This window comes from Pituophis catenifer, unplaced genomic scaffold (assembly GCF_029215685.1).
Source record: "Pituophis catenifer annectens isolate HBS135680 unplaced genomic scaffold, rPitCat1.0.hap2 SCAF_2, whole genome shotgun sequence".
In the NCBI taxonomy this organism is placed as follows: Eukaryota; Metazoa; Chordata; class Lepidosauria; order Squamata; family Colubridae; genus Pituophis; species Pituophis catenifer.
The window spans coordinates 76,368,184-76,393,627 of NW_027256882.1; the positions used below are offsets into that span (position 1 = coordinate 76,368,184).

A 25,444-nucleotide genomic window follows, 5' to 3' on the forward strand; every position below is an offset into this window, starting at 1 on the left:
TTTTCTCAGGCGCAAATGCAGTCGCGGGAGTAGAGTTCGAAAGTGGGGGATTTTGCACGTACAATAAACATTAGCACTCGTGCTCATAGTCATCCGGGAGCAAAGCCTCGCCGAGCGAGCTTTGTAGAGTTCAAGTCGGCCGCAGGTGGTTTTGTACATTTCCAGCCACCGAACGGCCGCTCCTCCTCGAACCCCCGGGAATCCTCTCAACCCCCGCCCCCACCTCCACCACCACGTCCCCTCCCCCTCGCCGCTCTCAGGCCCCCTCCCTCCCATTCCCTGCAGCCACTCGCCATTCACGCGCCTACCCCCCCCCCTCATTTCCGCTTGCGCGGCCCCGGCTGCTCCAATCCTCCTCTCCGCTTTCTTCCCGCCTGTCTCGCCGTGCGCATGCTTGGGTTATGCAACAGGCCATGCGCCCTAGCGTCCCAGCTGCAGGGCGGCGCTGCTGGGGCAGTTCTGTTTGCGAGAGGAGGCTTAGTCGAGGGTGGTGGTGGTGGTGGTAGAAGAGGAGGCCCGGAAGAGGAGACGGAAGGGGGGAGCTGAGCTGGCCTGACCCGGCCAGCCTGCCCTCCCGCTCTGCCATTCAAGTGGAAGTGGAAAGAGGGGAGTGCGGGCCGTCGGCCCTCCGCCAGCTGCCTTCCGCTTGCCAGAGCGAGCTGGCGGGCGGCAGCGGCGGCCTCGGCACTCTGGGCCAAGTCCCGCCTGTTCCGCGACGGCGAGTGGGCTGGCTTCCTGCGCGTTGTGCCGCTCCCCCCCCCTTCTTCTTTTCCTCCTTTCCCTTCTCCTCCTCCTCCTCCCTCCCCTCCTGCTCTCTCGCTTTTCCCTCCCTCCCTTCCTTTCCCCGGCAGTAGGAGCCGCAGCGGCAGCAGCCACAGCAGCAGTAGTCCGGATCCCCTGAGCCATGGCGCTGTGAGAGCAGCACATGGCGGGCGCAGCAGCCATGAACCCCCCACTAATCCATACAACTCCCCCCTGAAGGGCCACCGTGTAACTGCAGCCGCCGCCCGCCCGCTCACCCACCAACCAACCAGTCCGCCTTAGTTGAATAATACTAGACAACCAGCACCAGCTCTGCCCAGCACTACCCATCGCAACTGCTCCTGCCGCCTTCACGCCCGGACCGAAGACGCTCTTCTCAGCCAGCTCCTTCCCTGCGCCGCCGCCGCCATCTAAGCCCCCGCTAACAGCCAGCCCGGTCCCACCGTCGCCATGGGAGTGCAGGGCTTCCAGGACTACATCGAGAAACACTGCCCGAGTGCCGTAGTGCCGGTGGAATTGCAGAAGCTGGCCCGGGGCAGCCTGGTGGGTGGTGGTCGCCAAAGGCCTCCTCAGACCCCGCTACGACTCCTCATCGACGCCGACAACTGCCTGCACCGACTCTACGGCGGCTTTTACACGGACTGGGTGAGCGGCGGGCAATGGAACCACATGCTGGGCTACTTGGCGGCGCTGGCCAAGGCCTGCTTCAACGGCAACATCGAGCTTTTCGTCTTCTTCAACGGCGCCCTGGAAAAGGCCCGGCTCCACGAGTGGGTGAAGCGGCAAGGCAACGAGCGCCAGACCGCCCAACAGATCGTCAGCCACGTCCAAAACAAGGGCACCCCGCCGCCCAAGGTCTGGTTTCTCCCGCCTGTCTGCATGGCGCACTGCATCCGCTTGGCCCTCATCCGCTTCCACATCAAGGTAAGCGAACGAAAGCAACGGCCTGGTCGGAGGCTGCCCAGCGCCGTCTTCGCTGCCCCAGTGTCCCCTTGCATGCCCGTGACACCAGGGCCCTCTTGCAGCCCTGGTCTGCCCTCCAGCCCTGATCTGACTCTGCTTTTCGCTCCTTTTCTACTCCCTTCGCGCTTTCCGGCTCCCCGCCCGTATCACGGGGAGGGGGGCCCTTTAGCAGGGGCCTGACGCCCATCGGGGACCAACTCCTGCGCTGCCGTCCTTCTATTCATGGAAGCGACTCGCCACCTTACTGGGTTGAACACCCCCCCTCCTCCTCCTCCCTTCCGTGCGGTGGACAGAGGGGCAGCATTAATAAAGATGGCAGCAGACTTTTCCCTCCCGGTTATGGTTTGACTAATTCCAGAGGGAGGAAGGGAGGGAAGTTCTGTTTTCCCATATCCGCAAAATGTCGTCGAAAACTAGCTGAATTACAACCTTGGGCGGGGAGACGAGATTTCCTGGGATCCAGCGTGCTTCCTGCTGGTCGTTAATAATCATCCAAGGTTGCCCGGAAAAGTTTGTACACTATTGCGTTTGTCTTGGCTACAACTCTTCCCCTCCCAGGAACAGAGTAGAAATAAGTCTCCCTACGTCCTCACTAAGAGGCAGGAAGGTAGAGGGTGGCCGAGCTGGCATAGGAGAGGACTTAGTAAGCAAACTGATGTCCTCAATCTCTACAGGGATTTTTCTATTTATATATAGAGCTTTGAAAATCAGATGAGAGGAATAGGGAACATCCAAAGGCTCCCATCCACAATGTAAGAAGTCCTAATGAGTTGCTAAGATTAAACATTTCAGTTCAATTTATTACAGTCATAGACCAGAGACCGATTAAATATTTCAAGGAATCCTCTTTTGCTTTTTCAAACTTGGATTTCTAGTTTGTTAATAATACAAGTTTTTTTGCCATCTCTCAGGCCTTCTGCCATAATTCTTAAGTACAGGTCAAGTCCATTCTTTCCCAGTACAAATAGCTATAAACTATAGTTTAAACTATAAAGGAAGATAATTGGAATCATTGTACTTGATCCAGGAGTGAGAGTTGCATTGCCAATAAGGAACAAAATCCATCTTGTTATGTTTCTGTTCTGGGTTCACTCTTAATTTTTTTAACCATCAGGTTCAGGTACTTTAATTCCATTGTTTTGATCCCTCAGATTAGTAAAATGACCCTTGAACCTAATAACCACTCTTTGAATCATGGTTATTTTTTGATCCAGTTGTTTGTTTTAAGAATCAGAATCATTTCTATAATTTGTTTAAATCATAAATGGGAAATTAGGCAATTGTCCAGAAAATGCATGCAAGCAACAAGTTTTTTTAATTATGATTTAGAGAGCAAGGGGAACTTGTGGCTTGAACTACACAAAAGTTTGAAGTTTTAGGCTAATAATATCACCATTGTAAATCATTTAATTACAATTTTGTAGAAGATACTAAATTAAATTGTTACTGTACAGCAATGAAAAAACACAATGGTTGAATAAATTTATTTACGATATACTTTGATTTACAGATTTTATTACATGTAGATCAATGACCATAGAATTATTCCTCCATTTTTTCTTGTCTCCCCTCCATAATTATGTAGTATTGTTCTCATAGTAATTGTAATAGCATTTCATTTTAGTTCATTTTTGCCCTTAAAATAAATCTACTGGTGAGGTATCCTGTTTGAACTGTTAGTTCTCCTAAGTGGAGAGTTTTGACAATTATGCTGCATAGTTGAGTAAATATGTGACCTTTACAGATAATGTACAGTTTTGTAATTGAAGCTTGATGTTACTAGTCTCTACCTTGTGGCATATAAAGCCTTAGCTGTAGAGAGACAAAGGATACTCTCCCACCCCCAGGCCCAGAATATTTTTAGGCATGGATATTAAAAATTAGTTTTTAATAAGTTCAGGGAAACTGAAAACATAATAATACTTTGTTCTGGAAGTGTGGGTTAAATTATTTTCTGACTGAAATTTAACAGTTTAAGGCCTAGAATTCATTCTGTGTTGTAGAATGGCTGTGCTACTTCAGACTAAGTTGCTAGTGGAAGTCCCTCCCCTTGTTTCAGTTGTAATTGGTAAGAAATTTAATAAGCCTACAAGTCCACAAATCTGGTATAATGATTGGCTTACATAAGTGACAGACATTAAGTGTAACATCATAGTGAACAAGTTAGATTGCTCTGTTCTTGTTACTCATCTATCAGAAATGGAAAGCTGCTAAGTGCAATCATATTTCTCTAAATCTCTAAATGATTTACATTTCTAATGAATATATGATTTGAAGTTAGAAACCCATTTTTACAGTAGTCTTTGAAGAAAAAGGATCAGTGATTTCAAAGAGTATTGACATTCTGAAGTTTTTATTAAAACATTTTTCTTTCCAACAATCAGAATTTTCTTGTACAATAGAAATAAAAACAAATGTTATATCGTAATGTAAACTTTTAAATCCACTAGTAATAGCTCTCCTTACTCTAAATTTACAGAAAGTTGCAATAAGATATTTCTATGCAGTAACCTTTAAAAGTGAACTGGCTTAATGCCATTACATCTAGTGGAATAAAGTTCTTGTGAGCTATATTAAAGATAATATTAAAAATATAAAATAAATTCTATCATGATGACAGTTTATGTTATAACATGTACTGGGATTGTTATATGATTAATGAACATAATTCACATTATATTGGTGATATATATCAAGTGCATAATTTTAATAAGTTGCATAAGCAATAGAGAATATCTGTGAGTCTAAACAGTAAGAGGATCATGGGAAGCTATATTCAGAACACCTAATATGTCAATACATGACATATGCATTTTAACTGCCTTTCAGATTAGATACATAATACAATTTTAAATAGCTTTCAGTGAAATGTTGTGTTTCTGTGATTTGACACTCAGCAATACCTATTTGACTTTTACTCCAATTTATCCAAATGTGTCCGATTATACATTCTATCACCCATCTACTCTGGCCAAAGTTTGTATGTAATGAGGATTATAGGAGTTATGTTCCATTACTGATAGAAAAGAATGCTTGTAGCTCAGGATTGAGCTACAATCCTGAGCTGTGGAATCTTTGGTGGTCTCTTGAGCTTGGTTGTTTAGACATCCATGAACACCAACTAGCAGTCAGAAGACATGACTGTTCCTTAATTTCACAATTCATGGACAGATCATAGTTTTTTGATACTCAGCATCGTAGACCAAGCTAAATCCCAATCTCAAAAAATGCTAGTGAATTACTGAAAGCCTGGCACACAGACAAATCTGCCATCCACAGTCATATAGAGATAAACAACATTTACACGCTGTTCAGAAACAATCAAAAAGCCAAAAAGGAAACAAAAAAAAAAATCAAAATATTTCCTCATCAGCAATCAACACCCAGATGAGCAGAGATTAAAAGAAGTAAACAATACCCCAATCAAGGCACCACCAATTCAGGCAAGCAAGTTAACAGTAAACAAGATCCTAATCAAAGAATCACAAGACCACTTCCACCTACATTGACTGGGCAAGCCACTAGTATATAAAACAAGAGCAAACATTTTTTAGAATTGATGACGTTACCTTGTTTGATAATGAAACCAAGCACAGTAAACACCAAGGACCCTACATAATCCATTAAATTTGAAGGAGCTCAAATCTGGGAGACCTAATCTGTAATACAGTTATTTTGAAGCAAACATTTAGGCTATCATGCATAATATATTTACTTTCTTTTTCATGATTTTGATATTCTTAAATCTCTGAGAAGAGTTGTAATACTGGAGTCTTTCCATTGCTTTTATATTTTAATTAGCATTTGCTCATAAAACTTGACTTGTCAATCCCCCCCTCCCCCGCAATATTGGTTTTATGTGTGGGCATCTAGTCACCACCAAATTGGAGTGCTTTTTCTGGGCAATTGAGCAAGAATTGGTCGAATGGTCATTGTGGAAATTGAAAATTAATAGTTTTACTTTTTAGTTTTTAATGGAGCAAATAGGTTAATACAAAATATGGATTTATAAAAGGAAAAGGAAGTTCTGTTTATGGTTATGTTGAGTGTGGGTGTGTTTAAGAGACTGGGAGAGAATGTTCTAAAGAAAAATGATCAGTTCTGTTCTCCATATTCAAAATAGTTGTTCAGATGTATATGAATTATATTGTATTAGGAAAATTAGGGTATTAATTAATCAATACAAGAAACATTATAATATTCTTTCTAGAAAAAAGTCCCCCAAACTTAGTGTGTCCTGCATGATTGTATTATACTACCTATACATCATTTAAGACAGGGGTCTCCAAACTTGGCAACTTTAAGACTTGTGGACTTCAACTTCCAGAATTCCTCAGCCAGCAAAGCTGGCTGAGGAATTCTGGAAGTTGAAGTCCACAAGTTGCCAAGTTTGGAGACCCCTGATTTAACACATCTAGCATTCTGGTAAATTTAACAATTAACAGTTAAATACAGTAAATTACACATATTATTTATTTTTTTGTTTGTTTGTTTTAATTTGCATACCGCCCTTCTCCGACAGGACTCAGGGCAGTGAACAGCCAAAATAAAAGAGAACATACAAAATTTTAAAACAGTTTAAAAAATAATTAAATATTTTTGGCCACAATTTAAAACAACCCAATTAAAATCAATTCAATTTAACCGAAAACTGGGATCAAGCCAGCCCAGCTAGGTGAAATAAATAAGTTTTCAGGGCCCGACGAAAAGTCCGGAGGTCTGGTATTGTGCGTATCTCTGGGGGAGGTTGTTCCAGAGGGCGGGCGCCGCCACAGAGAAGGCTCTCCCCCTGGGGGTCGCCAGCCGACATTGTCTGGCGGACGGCACACTGAGGAGGCCCTCTCTGTGCGAGCGTACTAGCCGGTGGGAGACTATTGGTGGCAGAAGGTGGTCTCGTAGATACCCTGGCCCTAAGCCATGGAGCACTTTAAAGGTGGTCACCAACACCTTGAAGCGCACCCGGAAGACCACCGGGAGCCAGTGCAGCTCGTGCAGGAGAGGTGTCACATGGGAGCACCCCATCGCTCCCATAATCCCCCGCGCGGCCGCATTCTGGACCAGCTGGAGCCTCCGGGTGCACCCCAGGGGGAGCCCCATGTAGAGAGCATTGCAGTAGTCCAGGCGGAAGGTGAAGAGCGCCTGAGTGACTGTGCATAGGGAGTCCCGATCCAGAAAGGGATGCAACTGGCATATCAGGTGAACCTAATAAAAAGCCCCCCTGGTCACGGCCGTCATATGCTCTTCTAAAGACAGCCGTGCATCCAGGAGGACGCCCAAGTTGTGAGTCCTCTCCGTGGGGGCCAGTGATTCGCCCCCAATAACCAGCAATGGCATCAGCTGGCTATATCGGGATGCTGGAAGCCACAGCCACTCGGTCTTGAATTTAGCTTCTTAAAAGGATTGATGGAAAAAGGTGGTTTCAATTCCTGTTATGAAAATGTAGAATCTAAATGTGGAAAACAGTTCATAAATTTGAAGCAATGTAAGAGAAGGCCCCTATCTGCTTGCCACAAAGCCGGACATCTGACATTGTGGCATTTTTATGGAAACATCTCTCACTAAATGCCTAGTCCGGTTATTCTGAAATTCCTATGGCATGAAATGGAAATGGAAATTGACAAAATGATAAAGAGGGTCTCAGAATCATTAAATGAATCCATGTTCATAATCATATCATAACTAGCTTCCTAGGTGTATAAATTTTCCAGAAATGTTGATGTAATTAGAAAAAAAATACTATTACTGTTGAGAGTAGACCAACATTTTGAGGAAAATTGAAATGTATGAAATACATAATTTTGAAATGCAAAGAGTTTAAGATAAGTTGTGTTAATTTATAAATGTATGGAATATGCTAATTAAAGTATATTCTGTAAGAAACAGTGGAGCATGTATTTTTATTAGAAAGTTTATAGCTAGTTAAAATAATTTAAATTTTATTAAATTCTAAATAAATAGAATTACAGATTGCTGAATTCTTAGAAATGTGGAATCTACTCACTTTTTCTGGGTAAAGAGAAACCAGTAGCCGAAAGGTTTGAAAAAAAAAAATCACCATCACTGTAGTAAAGTGAAGAAAATTTTAAATTCTAATATATGCAACAAATATTGAAAGCACATATTTTTTGGAAAAAGGACTCTGAGAATAATGAAGGAAATCCCCCCCAGTTGACAATATTTGTTTTGCTATATAAAATATCATGTAATCAGTATTTCTGAAGCTGAAGTACTGTCATCTTCATTTTTACTTACCCTTTATTTTTTAAAAACCTTTTGAGAACTTGAGAAAGACCTCCCTATCCTTTCTAGTTCTAAATTATTTTGTATAGTATAAAAATTGTATTATGTTTTTTTAAAAAATATTAGGAAATGTTTCATAATACCTTTAATTGTTTTCCGCTTTGAATGATCTAAAATAGATCTCTTTCAAGGTGTTATTTTCCATAGAAATCGACCTAGTTCAAGTTCCAGGGTCATTCTGTAAGGAGTAGAAATAGAATTGTAGGTGAATTTCAGGGAAAGTTGGTCAAACTGTCAAGCACAGAAAAAGTTATTTGATTGATCTACCATCAGAAGAGTAGGATGGAATATGATAAACCTATTAAGGCATGTTTTCTCAAAATGCAGGCTGTGACTTGCCAGTGGGGAAGAGGTTTTAAAGAATTAAATGAAGTGTCACTGTACAATGATTTCCTTACAAGTTCTTTTTGAACAAGCTTACTAGTTTCATCCAAAGGAATGCTGAATATAAAGCAGTGTGGTGTTGAGGAGTGCCTGAGTATTTTTTTTTTATTTAATTGTATAAAGTTTAGCAAGCTATAACTTCATATTCTATATATGAACTTTTAAAAATGTTATATTAAAGTAGTATATGTACGAATGGGAGCCAACTTTTAATATACTGTTTTGCATCTCCTTTTCTTTTGCATAGGTTGCACAAAGTATCGAAGATCACCATCAAGAAGTAATTGGTTTTTGCCGAGAAAAAGGCTTTCATGGATTGGTTGCATATGATTCAGATTATGCATTGTGCAACATCCCTTACTATTTCAGTGCCCATGCCCTAAAACTGAGTCGTAATGGAAAAAGCCTCACAACAAGCCAATACCTGATGCATGAAGTTGCCAAGCAACTGGACCTGAATCCAAATCGGTTTCCTATTTTTGCTGCTCTTTTAGGTAGGTAAAATAACACATGACAATCTCTGTGTACATGTGTGTGTATGTATCCTGAAAATTTGTTAAATGGCGACTTATATGTTTGTAAACATAAACAGTGAATGTCCTGAGAACTTCCATTGAATCCGTGTTTTAGGTATTTGGAAATCAGACTACTTTCCCAATTTAATCGGGAAATTGTCAAGCCAAAATTTTCGTATCACTTAATTGAATGTTATATGAACTGTACATGCAATTAAAATTTTCTTAATTTAATTGGATGATATTTACAGGTACAATCATTATTATGAATGAATAAAGCTTACTAGAAAAGGAGACAATTTTAGTTCTGGATAATTTTAAAATGAAGAGCATATCTGTATAGAAAATGCTAATGTCCTATAAAATAATTATAGAATAAAATAAGATAAACAGGGAACGTCAACAAAATAAGAACTATCTATTAAAATAGAAATTTTTAGAAGGAGTTAGTGACTACAGATGTGTGGGATTTTGTCCTGATTGGGCAGTGAAAAAGGCAGGAGAGTGCTGTTTTGCACGCAGCTCAAATTATTGTTTGGGTGTTGGGTGTAACTGCCACCAAAATGCTACTTATTTAGCTAGAAATTAAAGCATTTTATTCACTACAGTATATTCTAGTTGAAGAGACACTTAGTGAAATGCAGTATTACAGTGCTACATATGAATAGCTTAATTTTAATAAAAATCTAACTGAATAAGACCAGAAATAGTGAAAGAATGGTGATATGTAAATGCTAAGGTAATTATTAAGCTTACTCTAGTACCCACAGCAGCACATTTGTGTACACATACAGTACATAAGAAATTGAGATAATGATTTATTCCAATAAAGCTAATCAAGAAGTATTTGTTTGCATATAATTTATTTGAAGATTTCAAATGGTAGTTTAATATTATCAATAAATCCTCATTTTAAATCATGGTTTCAAGTTATTTGTCAGCCTAATGAGGTAGATCAGATAGGAATAGCAATAGCACTTAGACTTATATACCGCTTCACAGTGCTTTACAGCTCTTTCTAAGCGGTTTACAGAGTCAGCGTATTACCGCCAACAATCTGGGTCCTCATTTTACCAGCCTCGGATGGATGAAAGGCTGAATCAGCCTTGAGTTGGTGAGGATTGAACCCCCGGCAGTCAGAGGAATTAGCTTGCAATACTGCAGTCTAACCACTGTGCCACCACACAACCAGATGAGCTAATTCTACTTAATTGTAAGGTCACATTAGCAGAATCTTGCGTGTCTGAGAGTATATCCTCATCTCTATAGCCCTAAAACTAGGCAAGGGCTCATTGAGTCTCAAGCTCTACTCACTTCCCTGCTGTGACCAGCTGCCTTTTATCTGACTGTTCCCTTAGTTGTCCTGTGTCCCAAAGGTTATTCCCACATACCATTATACTTCATTGATGGACTTATTTATTGACAATATTTGTTAATATTGTAGCCCACCCCAATCAGTATTAATTCTGGGCAACAATAGTATATCACAAACTTCAAAATTCAAATTATATACCAGTGAAAATAATTAAGAAAAGATACAAGCTATGAGAGATTGCCAGGTTCAATGAAAGACTGAAAGCATCCAAAATTGCTTTAACTTGCTTAGGAGAATTGGGACTATTATACTTCTCAGAGAAGGATATCTCAAGTAGAGAGCACCATTGAAAAGGCCTACTGTCAGATCTGCATATTCTGTTCCTTTTGAGGAGAAAGAACGAACACTCTCTAAATGTTCTTTGTTGTTGTTGTTAGTTGCGAAGTCGTGTCTGACCCATCACGACAAGAGGTGGGTTTCAGCAGGTTCTGACCAGTTCGGGAGAACCGGTAGTGGAAATTTTGAGTAGTTCGGAGAACCGGTAAATACCACCTCTGACCGTCTCCGTCCCCATCTATTCTCTGCCTTCCGAGTCCCAGCTGATTGGGAGGAAATGGAGATTTTACAATATCCTTCCCCTGGAGTGGGGTGGAAATGGAGATTTTACAGTCTCCTTCCCCTGCCATGCCCACCAAGCCACACCCACCAAGCCATGCCATGCCCACCAAGCCACACCCACCAAACTGGTAGTAAAAAATTTGGAAACCCACCACTGATCACGACCCCATGGACAACGTTCCTCCAGGCCTTCCTGTCCTCTACCATCCTCTGGAGTCCATTTAAGCTCACACCTACTGCTTCAGTGACTCCATCCAGCCATCTCATTCTCTCGTCCCTTTCTTCTTTTGCCCTCAATCTTTCCCAGCATTAGGCTCTTCTCCAGTGAGTCCTTCCTTCTCATTAGGTGGCCAAAGTATTTGAGTTTTATCTTCAGGATCTGGCCTTCTAAAGAGCAGTGAGGGTTGACCTCCTCTAGGAATGACCAGTTTGATTGCCTTGCAGTCCAAGGGACTGCAAATTCGATTTGGACAAGGGTCACACACAATTAGCCAATTCACAGAAGAGAAATCAATGATGTTTAGAAAAACTTTTTATTTATAAAAATATTGTTCAAACACATATACAAAATAAAAAAAAGGCAGTCATGCACCCTAAACACAAAAACAGCCTTTTCTGCTCCATACTAAGACAGCCATCCTACAAATACCCCAGTGGTGGGTTTGGAACGGTTCGCACGAACCGGTAGTAAAACCGGCGGGAGGCTCCGCCCACTGCCCCGGATGTCATAGGCAATATGCTCAGAAGCTTGGCGCACGCACAAGCGATCCCATTGCAAACCGGTAGTAAAGGTAAGTAGAACCCACCCCTGAAATACACCCTCTAACAGACTCTGGTTCAGATTGTTTGAGTAACAAATTAGGTATTGGCAAAAGAGATATAGGGAAAAATCTTAAATCAATTTAATTTAGTCCTTGAATGTAGGCAAGCATCTACCACAAAACTGGATATAGACAAAGATTGTTTTCAAATCAATCAGTTCTTCAGTTTTGTGTTTTAAAAGATGAAGACAAGAATGATAACTGGTTGATGCTATCAGCAAAGAGAAGATGGAACCTCTAGAAAAGATATGTTGTACAATGTAGCTTACTTTGTGAATATAGTTAGTATAAGGATTGTAAAACTGCTGCCCATAGCAGCAGTGATACTGTATATACTTTTTCCTGGAATAGCGACGCCATCTGGATTACTGAATTTAGCATTGGTCAGTAATGTATTTCTTATTTAACTGTTTTCCATAAGAAAATGAGGATCAAGAAATGTTTCAATACAGGATTTCCTGATTAAAAAGGCTGGATTTGAAGATAACAGTGGCTCCGGTATCCCTATCAAATATACTGTATTGCTTAAACAAAAGTGGAATTTTTGTACGATTGATAAGGCTTGCCATCCAGTGTACAATTCCTTTCTCTTTTAGGATGCTTGCATCAAAAATGTAGTCTTCCATCTTATTTCTATCTTGGTCATTTAACTGTGTGTTTTTCCAACAGTTGCCAAGAACTTTGATAGAAGTAGTCGGTAGTATTTCAGTATGTTTTGATATGACTGAAAGTACTGATTCAGCAACTTTATATTTGTTTTCTCAAAACTGGAACATCTTTGACAATCAACCTCAGTGTCTTGTGTATTGTCTTCATTATCATCATAATCATCATCAATCTTATAATTACAGATGAATGATTGCTTGGCTAGCCACTTAGTTGATGTTTATATTTTCTGGGATGGGTCTGTCTATTTTGCTTTCTGCATTCTATTGTGACTCAGAACTCTGACAGAAAAGTTCTTAGAACAGAGGAAGACAAGTTTGCAGTTGATTTCAGTATTTTACTATCTGAACCTACACTGTTGCATCTTAACTTGTTCGCATGGTAGAACCAACAGTACCATAATGAAACTATGACTTATAAACTATCACATGTTTTAATCAGATAGATTTTTGGGATGTCAATATAAAAGTTGAACATCAGCATTTCATCTTTGTTGATTGGCAGTGTTGGAAATGTATCCATTCATTCCAGAAATATGGGTAGATCACATATTAGAATGGTTCTATGCTATGCTGCCTGTTGTACACTGATGCAGAACCATAATTTAAATTTTGGTATATCACCACCACAGAAGTAGAAGTATTGGAAGAAGGGAGGCTTGTGTTTCTTGTTTCCTTCTTCCTTCCTACTAAAATGTTTACACAGCTTAGAATGGTTCAAAAAAAAATTTGCCTTAGTGAATCATAGAATATCTTCAGTTGTTCAATTTTTGTTTTATGGTTGTTACTTTTTTTGTAACAGATGTAGAGCCCTGATTTTACATTCTGTAGCTTAGGAATTGTTTCATTTTGTTGAAATGGTCCATGTAGCAAGTGATGTCTGAAGATCTTAACTCCTAAACATGATTACTTGGAAATAGGTTTCTGTTAAAGAGATTTTACTTTCAGATAAATATATGTAAGAATTAGAAGTGATATTAGGAAAAAATATAGATTAATTATGTCTATTAACATAATGGAATTCCATGATATGGGAGTAGAATTTGAAGCTAATCTTTAAAATAAAAGTTCTATCAGGCTTCATTAATTCCAAGCACTTATTTAAGTTAATGCATATGTGGAGATTCATCTATCTATATAAACATACTATTTAAAATAAATTGCATTCATATTCTTACAGTTTTAAAAGTTATATTGACCCTAGTTTTAGTACTGTAAAATAGGATATTTTAATTTTCCAGATACTGATGTAATTCATATGGACATGTCTTGTATTGTATATTTTAGGTAATCACATTCTACCTGATGAAGATTTGGCTTCATTTCATTGGAGTTTACTTGGTCCAGAACATCCACTGGCCTCTCTTAAGGTAGAACTTCAATACAATTTGTTTCATTTTGAAAAAAAATAACAGGATACAAATAATCCATAATGTGAGGCATCTTTTATTATTTTTGGATGTTTCCTGAAAAATAGTCTACTTAATTAGAAGAAGTGACAAAGACTGATAAGAGTACTAATGTCGAGATAACAGATTAAACTGCAGTTGCTTGCTTTAAGGATTTTTTGGCACACATACACTAATAGGGTGTTGTAAATCCTGTTTTTTCTCATTTCAGTTCAGTTCTCATTCTTTCATTCTAGAACCAGCAGTATGTTTAGACCTTTTGGTTTTCACTTTTACTCCCCTTTTATTAACAAACAGTCTGAAAAAAATGTTTTCAAGTATACTATGGTACATATATTTATAAAACACAAAATTTGAAACATTTGTGTAACTATAAACTCTCTTATGAAAATCCAAACTCTTTTTTTTAAAAAAATAGAGCACTTGTATGTTGATGAACCAGAGTTCATAAAGTAGAAATTTGAAAGAACAACTGTGGATTGGGAAGAACTAGGTTTATTGGATTTGACTGATTATGCCTCCCTTTTAATCTAGTTTGGCAGCTAAAAGATAAGTTAAATTAAAACATTTGAAGAATTTCTCTTGTTATCTATAACCAACATTAAAAAAATACACCAGCAAACTGGGATTGGGCCTGTTTCATAAATAATTTGGGAAAAGTCCTTTGAGCCCTGTATGAAGACTAGCCCCTATCTTCTGTTCATAAAAGAAGCCTATTGCTTTTTAGACTTCTAAGTGAACTTGAAGAAATTGCAGCTGTGTAGGAGTCATATTCGGATTAACTGATTTTTTAAAAGCAGCTGCAGCTTTTTTCCCCATCTTCATTCAGTAATTTGAGAAATGGTTTTTTTAATGAGTAGCAGTAAAGCGCACAGAGATTTTTCTGAATTTGTTTTCAAAATATTCCTAATATAGCTAGTTGCTTAATTCAGATTTTGTACCCTGTTTCCCCCAAAATAAAACATCCCCTGATAATAAGCCCAATCAGGCTTTTGAGTGTATGGCAATAAGGCCAGTACAATAAAAAAATATAAGACAGGGTCTTATTTTCGAGGAAACATAGTAGTATTTTACTACTTTCTCAACTGGAGAAATTCTTTATAATAAAAGAAAATGTAGCAGGAACTCTAGATCCATTTATGGCTTTCAGATTCTCTCATTCTTTATTTAAATTTTTTTAATACTATTATGTTGAGTAATGACCATTTATGCACAGAGGAAAACTTTATTTCAAGAATTATTTTTAAATAGGATATATGGAAAATATCAATCTTAATTATTAATAATTGTGTGTTAACATTTACTTGAAAATAAGTACTACTGATGATAGTGGAACTTAATTTCAAGTAACTGTGCTTGTGATAGTTACCTAAGCAATATAAGACTAATACAGCAACATAAGTTGAAAAAGATACTAATTTTATTTTATTTATTCAACTTTACATTTTCTTTCACAAATTTTTTTTGGAAGGAGTAGAAGTACTCTTAGGCCAATCCTCCAGCATCACAAGATCACAAGCATAATAAGCCATGGCATCACATGTAGATAGGATATTTCAAATCTGCATGCAGGTTGCTTCACTTGATTTTACGATATATTGATCCAGGCATTTACTTTCTGATCATAAGCACCAATAAAATGCTTTTATTGGAAAATTCCACCCAATACATTATAGCTTACTGAAAAGGGGATCCATTGCGTGCAGGTGTATCTGTCTTGTATACCTTATTAAATCAGCAATTTTTCGCCACTATCAAGCAGTCGATTGCCTTTTCTTCTTTTGTAAATCAGAAAAGAACAGAAGAGTTCCCATGACTCAAGATGGTGGTCAAACCTCTTGCAACAAAGCTTTTAACTCTTTATTAACAAACTTGAGCAGTAAAGGCATGTTTTGATTTCTAAGTAGTTTATTAATTAGAGATTCAATTAGTGGAAATATGTATATATGTTCATATGTCTCCTCTAATGTACAAAATGGAGTAGAGCAAATCTAACTGCAGCAAAGAGAGATGTTTGTTTTAAGGGAGTGGTATCCTTCCTTGTATTTCTCCTGTACTTAGCTGTGTGCAATTTTACTTTGAGATCAGCTCCGATTTCATGAGTTAAATCTGTGCCCATAGATGTGAACAAGTCAAATAAACAAAGTAACTGCCCATATCCTGTATTAGATATGGATTTGGACCTATTTATGGATGGCTGTATTTTTCAAAGAAGAAACTTGCCTAGCAAAAGCATATTAGGTTATAGAGAAGGCCTGATACAAAGGTGTTAATATTGCAGTAAATTCTTTTTTTTTCCATTATAAAATTAACAAAGAAGGAAAATGCCAAAAGGAATTTATAGCACTCATTTCACTCCATTATTTTTTAAAATTTGGGATTATGTAGACAGAGAATATAGAAATATAAATTTTTAACAAACTAGAAACCATGGGGAGTTGAGTTTTTATATATTGGTTCTTAAGGAGGAAAAGTAGAAACTTAATGCAATCTGGATTTTGTTACTCTAAGAAGATAAAATGCATTATGTATACATTATGTTAAAATTGAAAATACAAGCCACAGTAATTATACTCCAAAGGTTACTATGGTTATATTTTAGTTAATCAGAATATTGTGTGCATATATATATGAATAACTTTTATTTATGTTTTGATACATATTTTATTATATTATTTCAGCCCATTTATAGGCTGAATATAGTTTGAGATTAAGATATTTGATGGATTTGACTGTGCTATATGTATTCATTTCATTTCTCTTACTGTGCTTTTGTACTACCGAAGAATGGAATTTATTTGGTTTGTTCAACAATAAAAGTTAAAATCGTAAATAAGAATGGAACCAAAATTTAAAAGAAAAGCAACAACATAAAAGCAGCATATGACAGAAATAATCAATGGTATATTTGGCTTATGCAGGCAGCAAGTTTACTCACTCACTCACTCACCCATCCATCTGTTCTGTCCTCCGCCCAATACAGCAGAGAGCTATATGAAATATAACATAGCCATTAAAATGATTTTTAAAATTGTAGCTTTAGATTTTCCTGTTTTAATATACATCAAAAGCATAGCATTTTTCACTCTTTTATGCTATAGCATAAAAATGGCTTGATTCACAATAGTACCATACGTGAATACAGCCATTGTTATTTCTAAACCATGATTTATAACTTAATATATTGTGTTAACTAGATCACTAACCCTTGTTTGAATGGACTAGCTCAGAAGGAATACAGCCATTGTCTGGTATCTGATTAGTTCAGATTTTTTTCATTCAAGATCAATTAGATATTTTAGTGTTTTGCAAACCTGGGTAATTTCAGTCTTGTTACTTTTACTGCATGACATATTTTTCTACATTTTCTACATACAATGTGTTTCTGCATTTACATAAGAAAACACATACTTGAATTTAGCAACAGCATGGAGTATTTATGAATATATATATTTGCTTATAAAGGGTCTTATTGGATTTGAGCACTCTTAGTGTCTACGAGTTTGGGATACTTTACCAGACTTTCAGTACTTTATAGGCTACTGCTGTAAATTGAGTCTGTTGGCACATACCTTCTCCACACTAAAACCTATAAATATTTATTAAACAAAACATATTAATGAATAGAACTGGTACTGCCACTTGTCTATCCTCTAACATTGCTATAAAATTCTTTGTAACGAACAAATGGACATTCTATTTTTAGCGACATTCTCCTAAAGTACTCAGTCTAGCCCTTGTCTGATTTGGAAAAGCATGAAATAGCATGCATTGATTTTCATGCCATCATGATAAGATCATATGAATCAGAGTGCTACTCCTGTTTGACTGATTACAGCAGTTCCTGGTATTGTTGAATTACTTATGGCTTCCTCAAAGTGCCATTTTTATTGTATAGTAAGAACATTGTATATGAAATTATGCAACCTGTATGTAGATTATCATATAAAAGTTATACAAGCATGTAACCTTTATCCTCTATCTTCAGTTCTAAAATTAATCCATTTAGTCATTGGTTGTACTATATTAGTTTATTGGTTCCCTTTTCTTTTTATATCGTTTTTAAGCTTCTGTTAATTTCAGAATATATTTGTTCTTTTGCTCCTCTTTATTACCCATATTTTATGTTGTTGCTTTTGTTCCTCTAATACTTACATTCTCTGTAAACGAAATATTCATTCTTTTTATGTGTTTTAATGCCTTGCCGCTTCATTACAAGTTTTTACCACTATAACATATGTCTAATTCCTTCCATATTTTTAAATGAGTGATGAAAATTCATTTCTTCACTGTACGATTCTTCTGCTGATCTCTCATTGTTACCATTTTTAACACTGCCTTTTCCTCATGTGTCTACTATACTTGAAAAATTTAATGTTTAAGGTGCTGGCACATAATGCCGTTTGTTTAGACACTTTGAGAAAAAAAGAACTATATATGCATTGTGATGAAATATACATATATATGTATACACATATATATGCAAGTCTTCTTCCTCCATAATGTCATTGCTGGAAATGGCTCTTGGAGGAGTCCTGCTGGCCAATTAATGTCCTAATGGATTTGCACTTAAAAGGCAATGCAAATGTCTCCATTCCTTAATCGGAAGTATCTATATAAGACTTCATCAGTTTACATTGCAGGTGTTGGATTTTATGTTTTGTATCTTCTTCCATATTCAAGATAAAATAATGTAACATGAAACACTAAATTAGAAATCTTTCAAACCTGTAACTTTGAATGTAGAATTATTTGTATGGAGAAGTTTACAGAACATGAAAAAGTATAGCATAGTTGTACTAAATGAAGTCAAATGAATGCTATCACATGCTGTTTGTTGTAAGCAGGACAGGGAAAAAGTTGTATAAGGATGAATAAATAGGGAAACTTATACAAAACAAGAGGATGAAGAAGTTGCCCTGAAGGATTCTACTTTCTTTGTAAAATATGCCTGTTATGAGATAATACAGTGAACATGACAGTCTTGTTTTGTCTGTGAACATGCTTGCTCATTTATTTTCGCAGAAAAGGAGAACCCAACATAATATGTTTGAATTAAAGATTTTGAGATCAAGAACTTTCCACTTGACCTCCCTCCCCCTCCCTCTGTGCTTGTGCAGAGTGGAAGAGTTGCTTACTCTTGTCAACATGCATATTGATTTAGGAAACTGTTAGCAAATAGTCTAGTCCAGTCTAGAAGACATAAAGATTTTTTTGAAACAGAGACAAAATAATATTTGGTATTGGTGCAATAATAATTAGACCTTATGAAACTAAGTCTTTGGGAAGTTGTTTGACTCAAATGAGTGGTTTGCAATCAAATTTGTTTCTCATTATTCTTAAACCACATCATTTGTAGTTTCCTTTCCTGTTTTACATTTTAGACTTAACAATTTCAGCTATATTCTCAGTAACCTTATTAAAAACTTGATATTCATTTTAAAATCATCTAATGGAGCTTACACATGAGCATTTTTTTTTCTTTAAAAAATCTGTAACCATTTTCTTTTACATGATCTTCTCTTTGGCTGTGCTTTATGTCCTTTATGAACTTCAGAGCATCCTCATTATGCTAGCAGAACTTTTTGAGGTATTTCTTCTAGTAGTTATAGAATAAAACTCTATTCACTGCCTGTCTTTTTCAGCCACTTAAACTGCTGCTGCTGCTACTTTCTTTTGTGGACTTCTCGGTTCCAGTTACTGGGTAAAAAAATTAAATCTTCTCCAGGATTGCAGAATTCTCCTTTCAAACTTCCATTGTCCAGGTGTGATGTCACTTCCTCCACCATAATTATAGTGCTACCCAGTTAGATTTCTTTTTTAAAAAATAAATCACTACCCATTTAAGTATGCTTTGTAACTGACTGCTATGCTATTAAGTGCTTTTGTTACAACATCTATATGTTGTGGCTGTAAGAAGTGTACCATAATAAATTCTGACTTTCAATTCCAACAGAAATGTGTTTCCACAATTGATTACAATATGAAGTAAATCTAAAGTTGATGACTGACAAAAATTGTTACCTATGATGTTGAATTTCTGATAACTGTAATAATGGACAAAGTATAGGTATCATTTTAAAATAAAAATAAAAAAGAACCCTTATATCAGTGAGCATTTTTAAGTGGTATTTCATTAAAAATATCACAAATAAAATTAAAGGCCAGGCTATTCCTTCCTTTAATCTGATCATAGTAATATTTATTGGAAGTTCTTTTCCATTCATTACTATCTTATTTTGGAGGTTTTAAAAAAGGAGAGAGAAAAAAAGACTTGGCAATTAAAATTTTAAAACTTGTTAAACTATAATTTTCTAATGAAAATGCTGTTTTAAAAAAGTTTATATTAAATGCAGTTGGTACTATTCATATAAAGTGTTTTTAGGTGAAATGGCATCAATAATTGAAATGGATTTATCTTCATCCTGAATGAAATATGCACTCTGGAAGAGAATGTGAAGGGGGAAAGAAAAGCTGTGGAAGAATAGAAGCCAAGTCATTCAGTGTTTGATATCACTCAGTGTGGCTTTGGGGTTTTTTTCATTTCTTTTCTTAAAAAAATAATTTCTTCACCATATGTTATTAAATAGTTTTACATTATTACGTTAACTGTACTTAGAGAATTTACTTTATTCTAATCTGTTATTAAACTTCAAAAATGTACTTAAACCAATATTGATTTTTCAGAACACTTGGTAATACATCATTTTACTTCTCCTGCAAGGTCCCAGGAGTGACCAAGAATGGGTTGAATCGTATGTTTCCTGCTGAGACCGAGCTGTCTGTTTCTTTTAACCACGCCTCCTGCCTCCACTTTCCTGCCCCAGTTTCGGCTCAGTCTTAACCTGAACGAGACATTTCAAAGCATTCCTGGTCACTTCTGATCTTCACTTCACAAAAGAATCACATCGTATTGGTATGGTAAAATAGTTTTGCAAATAGGTAACCATAGAATAAGGTCTAAGAGTTCATTGGAAAGATAGCCTTACTAGGCAGATATCAAGAATATGGTAGTACTCATATATTATGTTAAAAAGTTCCTCTAAATATGTGCCAAATTCCAAAAGTTTGAAATTGTCCTAGTTCTATCACCTACAGTAGTAAACATAGGATTTGTGGCTGTTGTGAGGCCTGTGTCTTAAAAATGAAACTCTATTCCCTTTTGCTTGCTGTTCTGGAGAGCAAGATATTTCTCCCTATAATAATCTAATGTTTTAATAGCTCTGGTGTATTTTTATAGGTCAGTTCCCTTTTTTTGCCTCCTCTTTCAAGTTATCAATCTGAACCCCCAGTTGCTAATATGAAAAACTAAAGATCTTTAGTTTTCATAATATACCTAATTACTTGGCTATACAAGGTTCAGGTTCATCAATTTAGCCAAAGGTCACCACCATTGGCAGCCTCCAGATTTAATTTTTGCTGGAAGTAAACTTTCATAAATACCTGAGATAAGACATTGTGATCACAATTCTCCTTAATATGAGACATATTTTCAGTCTTACTGCCCGTAGTCTATTTATTCATTTTTTTGTGCGAGCACCCTTTTCTAATAAAAGTTACAGTAAAGATACCAAACTATTAGAGAATAATAGGAGCTGACAGAATGCACATATTCGTATTTGAAATCTGATATTGCTTAACATAAGCACTGCTTCTAAAAAATATATATATATATCTGGCTTGAAGCAAGATAATTTGTCTTTTTCATGCCATACTTTAGGAATTCTCCCTATGTTACTTTTTATTATTTTTCAGGATTATGGTAATTGTTATTTACTTGATATTTGTGAAATATTTGAAAGATTTGTTTCTTCCACATTGGTTTAAAACCTTAAAAAATTACACTTGAAAAAGAACTGTAGATTTAGTGTATTACACAAGATTTGGAAAAGGCATGTTATGCAAGAGTGGGGAATGTAGATAATTTCTGTACTCAGAAATAGTTTTAAGATTCTTCTTTGGTTGACAGAACTGCAATTGGCTTGTGGTTTTGAAGTTTATTAAATTTTTGTTTAAACTTGTGGGACATCTCCAATGTAGAAGACTGGAATATACTGTATAGTGCTTTATAACCATAACAGTGTTTTATAACACTAAGTTCATAATATCCTTCTTACATAATTTGTATATGTGTTTTATTTGACTGAGCAGCCCATGTAAATAAAATAGAATAGAAAAATACATAGTCCCATCATAATAGAATAGAATAGAATATAAACATGACATTCATGACAGAATTATATTACAAAATATATATTACTCAAGTTTCAACTGCTTGTAGAAAAATCCAGGTGCTTTTTGTTTCAGTGCTACAAATTACATCTGGCTGTCTTTGGGAAGATTTTTCTAGAAGGGCAGGGATGCCACCGAGAAAGATAGCTTCCAATATACTCACTAATCATTCATAGAGGAGAACTGGATGAACTTAAATGTTTCTGGATAAACATTTAAACTGAACAGCGGGGACAGAGAACTAATTGATACAGAACATTTCTGTCTCCAGCAAACTAAAATTATTAGGGTTATCAGTGCATGTAACATAGATATTTGTGTGGGTAAGATTATCAACCTTGCTGTCAAGCAAAACCAAGCATTTAATAGTGAGTGCCATACCATGTGCACTAATCAAACAAGTGGCAAGAAAGTAGGGACATTCGGCACAACACAGGTTATGTAGACAGTAAACACAGGGTCAATCAAAATGGACTCAAATGTCTATACACCAGTGCACAGAGTATGAGGAATAAACAGGGTGAATTAAAAATTCGAGTAAATGAGGGCAGATATGATATTGTTGCCATTAAGGAAACTTGGTGGGATGCAAATGGAACATACAGCTAGAGAGATTAAAATTATTTAAAAGAAATAGACCAGATAAAAGAGGAGGTGGAGTTGCACTATATATAAGAAATAACTACATCTCTACAGAAATCGAGCGCAACAATGGCGAAAATTACCTTGAATGCATTTGGGTCAATATTAAAGGGGGAAAAGTGACATTGCCATAGGTGTATACTATAGACCACCCAACCAAGCAGGAAGAAATAGATGAACTTTTTGTTAGTCAGCTAACTAAGGTATGTAACTAAGGAAGCACATCACAATAGTAATGGGGGATTTTAACTACCCTGACATCAACTGTGAGACAAACTGCACCAAGTGGAAGATCCAACAGGTTTCTAACAACCTAGCAGACAACTTTGTTTCCCAAAAAGTAGAGAAGGGAACAAGGGGATCAGCCATATTGGACTTAATTCTCATTAACAGAGATGAAATGATAGAAGGTGAAGCTACAGGAAGCTTGGGGGCAAGTGATCATGCAATATTGGGATTCAACATTATGCAAGCACAAGTAATAGAACAAAGTCAAACTAGAGTCTTGGACTTTAAGAGAGCTAATTTCAATAAACTTAGAGCTTGGGAAGGATTCCATGGATGAGAATCATCAAGGGGAAAACAACTCAAGAAGCTTGGGAAATTTTGAAAAGTGAGATTATAAAAGCCCAGTCTAGCACAATAACAATGAAGAAGAAAAATAACAGCTCTCAAAAGAAACCAGCATGGCTGCATAAAGAACTCTCTTGACAAATTGAAAGACAAAAAGGACAAGTATAAAAAGTGGAAAGAGGCAAATAACTAAGGCAGAATATCAGCAAATAGCCCGAACCTGTAAAGATGAAGTGAGGAAAGCTAAGGCTCACAATGAACAAAGGCTGGCGACAAAAGTAAAAAATAACAAAAATGCTTCCAACATGTTAAAAAAAGTCAAGGAAACAATTGGTCCATTGCTGGGAGAAAGTGGCAAGAAGGTGACAAGCAATAGGGAGAAAAAAGAACTACTTAACTTGTTTTTTGCATCCAACCTATCAAAAACAGCACCACAAAAAACAGATTCGGAACACAAGTTAAAATAGGGAAGAAAATGGTAAGTGAACACCTGTCTACCCTAGACAAGTTCAAATCACCAGGATCGGATGGATTACACCCCAAGATTTTGAAGGAACTGGCAGACGAGATCTCAGAACCACTGAACTATTATCTTTCAAAGATCCTGGAGCATTCCTGGGGAATTGCCAGAAGACTGGAAAAGAGCTGATGTACTTCTCATCTTCAAAAAAGGAAAAAAAATAAATCCAGGAAACTACAGACCTATCAGCCTGACCTCAATACCGGGGAAGATTCTGGAAAAGATAATCAAGCAACGAATCAACGAACACCTAGAAGCAAAGTAATAACCAAAAGCCAACATGGGTTTGTCAAAAACAGATCATGCCAGATCTTATTGTATTCTTTGACAAAGTGACAAAATTAATGGACCAGAGGAATACTGTCGATATAATTTACTTGGATTTCAGTAAAGCATTTGATAAAGTAGACCATAACCTACTACTAGATAAAATAGAAAAAATGAGGGTTAGACAGCATCACCACCAGATGGATTCGTAACTGGCTGACCAACCACACTCAACTTGTAGTCCTTAATGGAACTGCATGTACATGGAGGGAAGTATGCAGTGGAGTACCCCAAGGCTCTGTTTTAGGCCCAGTACTCTTCAACATCTTCATCAATGACTTGGAAGAGGGGATAGATAGGGAACTCATCAAATTTGCAGATGACACCAAGCTGGCAGGAAAAGTCAACACTCCAGAAGATAGGCTTAAAATACAGAAGGATCTTGACAGACTTGAACATTGGACGCTCACAAAATGAAATTTAATGGTGAAAAAAGTAAGGTTCTATATTTAGGCAAGAAAAACAAAATGCACAGGTACAGTCTATGTGGTACCTTGCTCAATAGTAGTAACTGTGAGAGGAATCTTGGAGTCCTAGTGGACAATCATTTAAATATGAACCAGCAGTGTGCAGCAGCTGCCAAAAAAGCCAACACAGTTCTAGGCTGCATAAACAGGGATAGAATCAAGATCACGTGAAGTGTTAATACCACTTTATAATGCCTTGGTAAGGCCACACTTGGAATACTGCATTCAGTTTTGGTCGCCACGATGTAAAAAAGGTGCAGAGAAGAGCAAAGATGATTAGGGGACTGGAGGCTAAAACATATGAAGAACAGTTGCAGGAACTGGGTATGTCTAGTTTAATGAAAAGAAGGACTAGGGGAGACATGATAGCAGTGTCTCAATATCTCAGGGGTTGCCGCAAAGAAGAGGGAGTCAAGCTATTCTCCAAAGCACCTGAGGGCAGGACAAGAAGAAATGGGTGGAAACTAATCAAGGAGAGAAGCAACTTAGAACTAAGGAGAAATTTCCTGACAGTTAGAACAATTAATCGGTGGAACAATTTGCCTCCTGAAGTTGTGAATGCTCCAACACTGGAAGTTTTTAAGAACCATTTGTCTGAAGTGGTGTAGGGTTTCCTGCCTAAGTAGGGGGTTGGACTAGTGCAATATTTCAGGCAAATTCTGCCCACAACCTGGGGTTTGATCCTGACAGGGTTCAAGGTTGATTCAGCCTTTCATCCTTCCAAAATTGATAAAATGAAGACTCAAAATTGTTGGGGACAATATGCAAATAATGCTTACATTATAAACCACCCAGAGAATGCTGTGGAGCGGTATGTAAGTCTAAGTGTTATTACTATGCTATCTTGCTCAGATCTTCTCCAAGCAGATGGTATCAGGGTCTCTCGGGCCCTACAACTTTAAGTTAATAGCTTTGGAAAGGGCTCAGGTTG

At 37.3% G+C, this 25,444-nt stretch overlaps 1 protein-coding gene across 2 annotated transcripts in view; it reads left to right on the top strand.

The window, feature by feature from the left end:
- Positions 1-511: 511 nt before the first annotated feature.
- FAM120A (family with sequence similarity 120 member A) overlaps positions 512-25,444 on the top strand; it is a 68,223-nt gene continuing 43,290 nt past the window's right edge. For both annotated transcript variants that reach the window (XM_070936978.1, XM_070936980.1), the window contains exons 1-3: positions 512-1,686; positions 8,657-8,903; positions 13,631-13,713. In XM_070936978.1, coding sequence (XP_070793079.1) covers positions 1,213-1,686; positions 8,657-8,903; positions 13,631-13,713 — 804 coding nt within the window. In that variant the 5' untranslated portion in view covers positions 512-1,212. The remainder of the gene's footprint in view (positions 1,687-8,656; positions 8,904-13,630; positions 13,714-25,444) is intronic.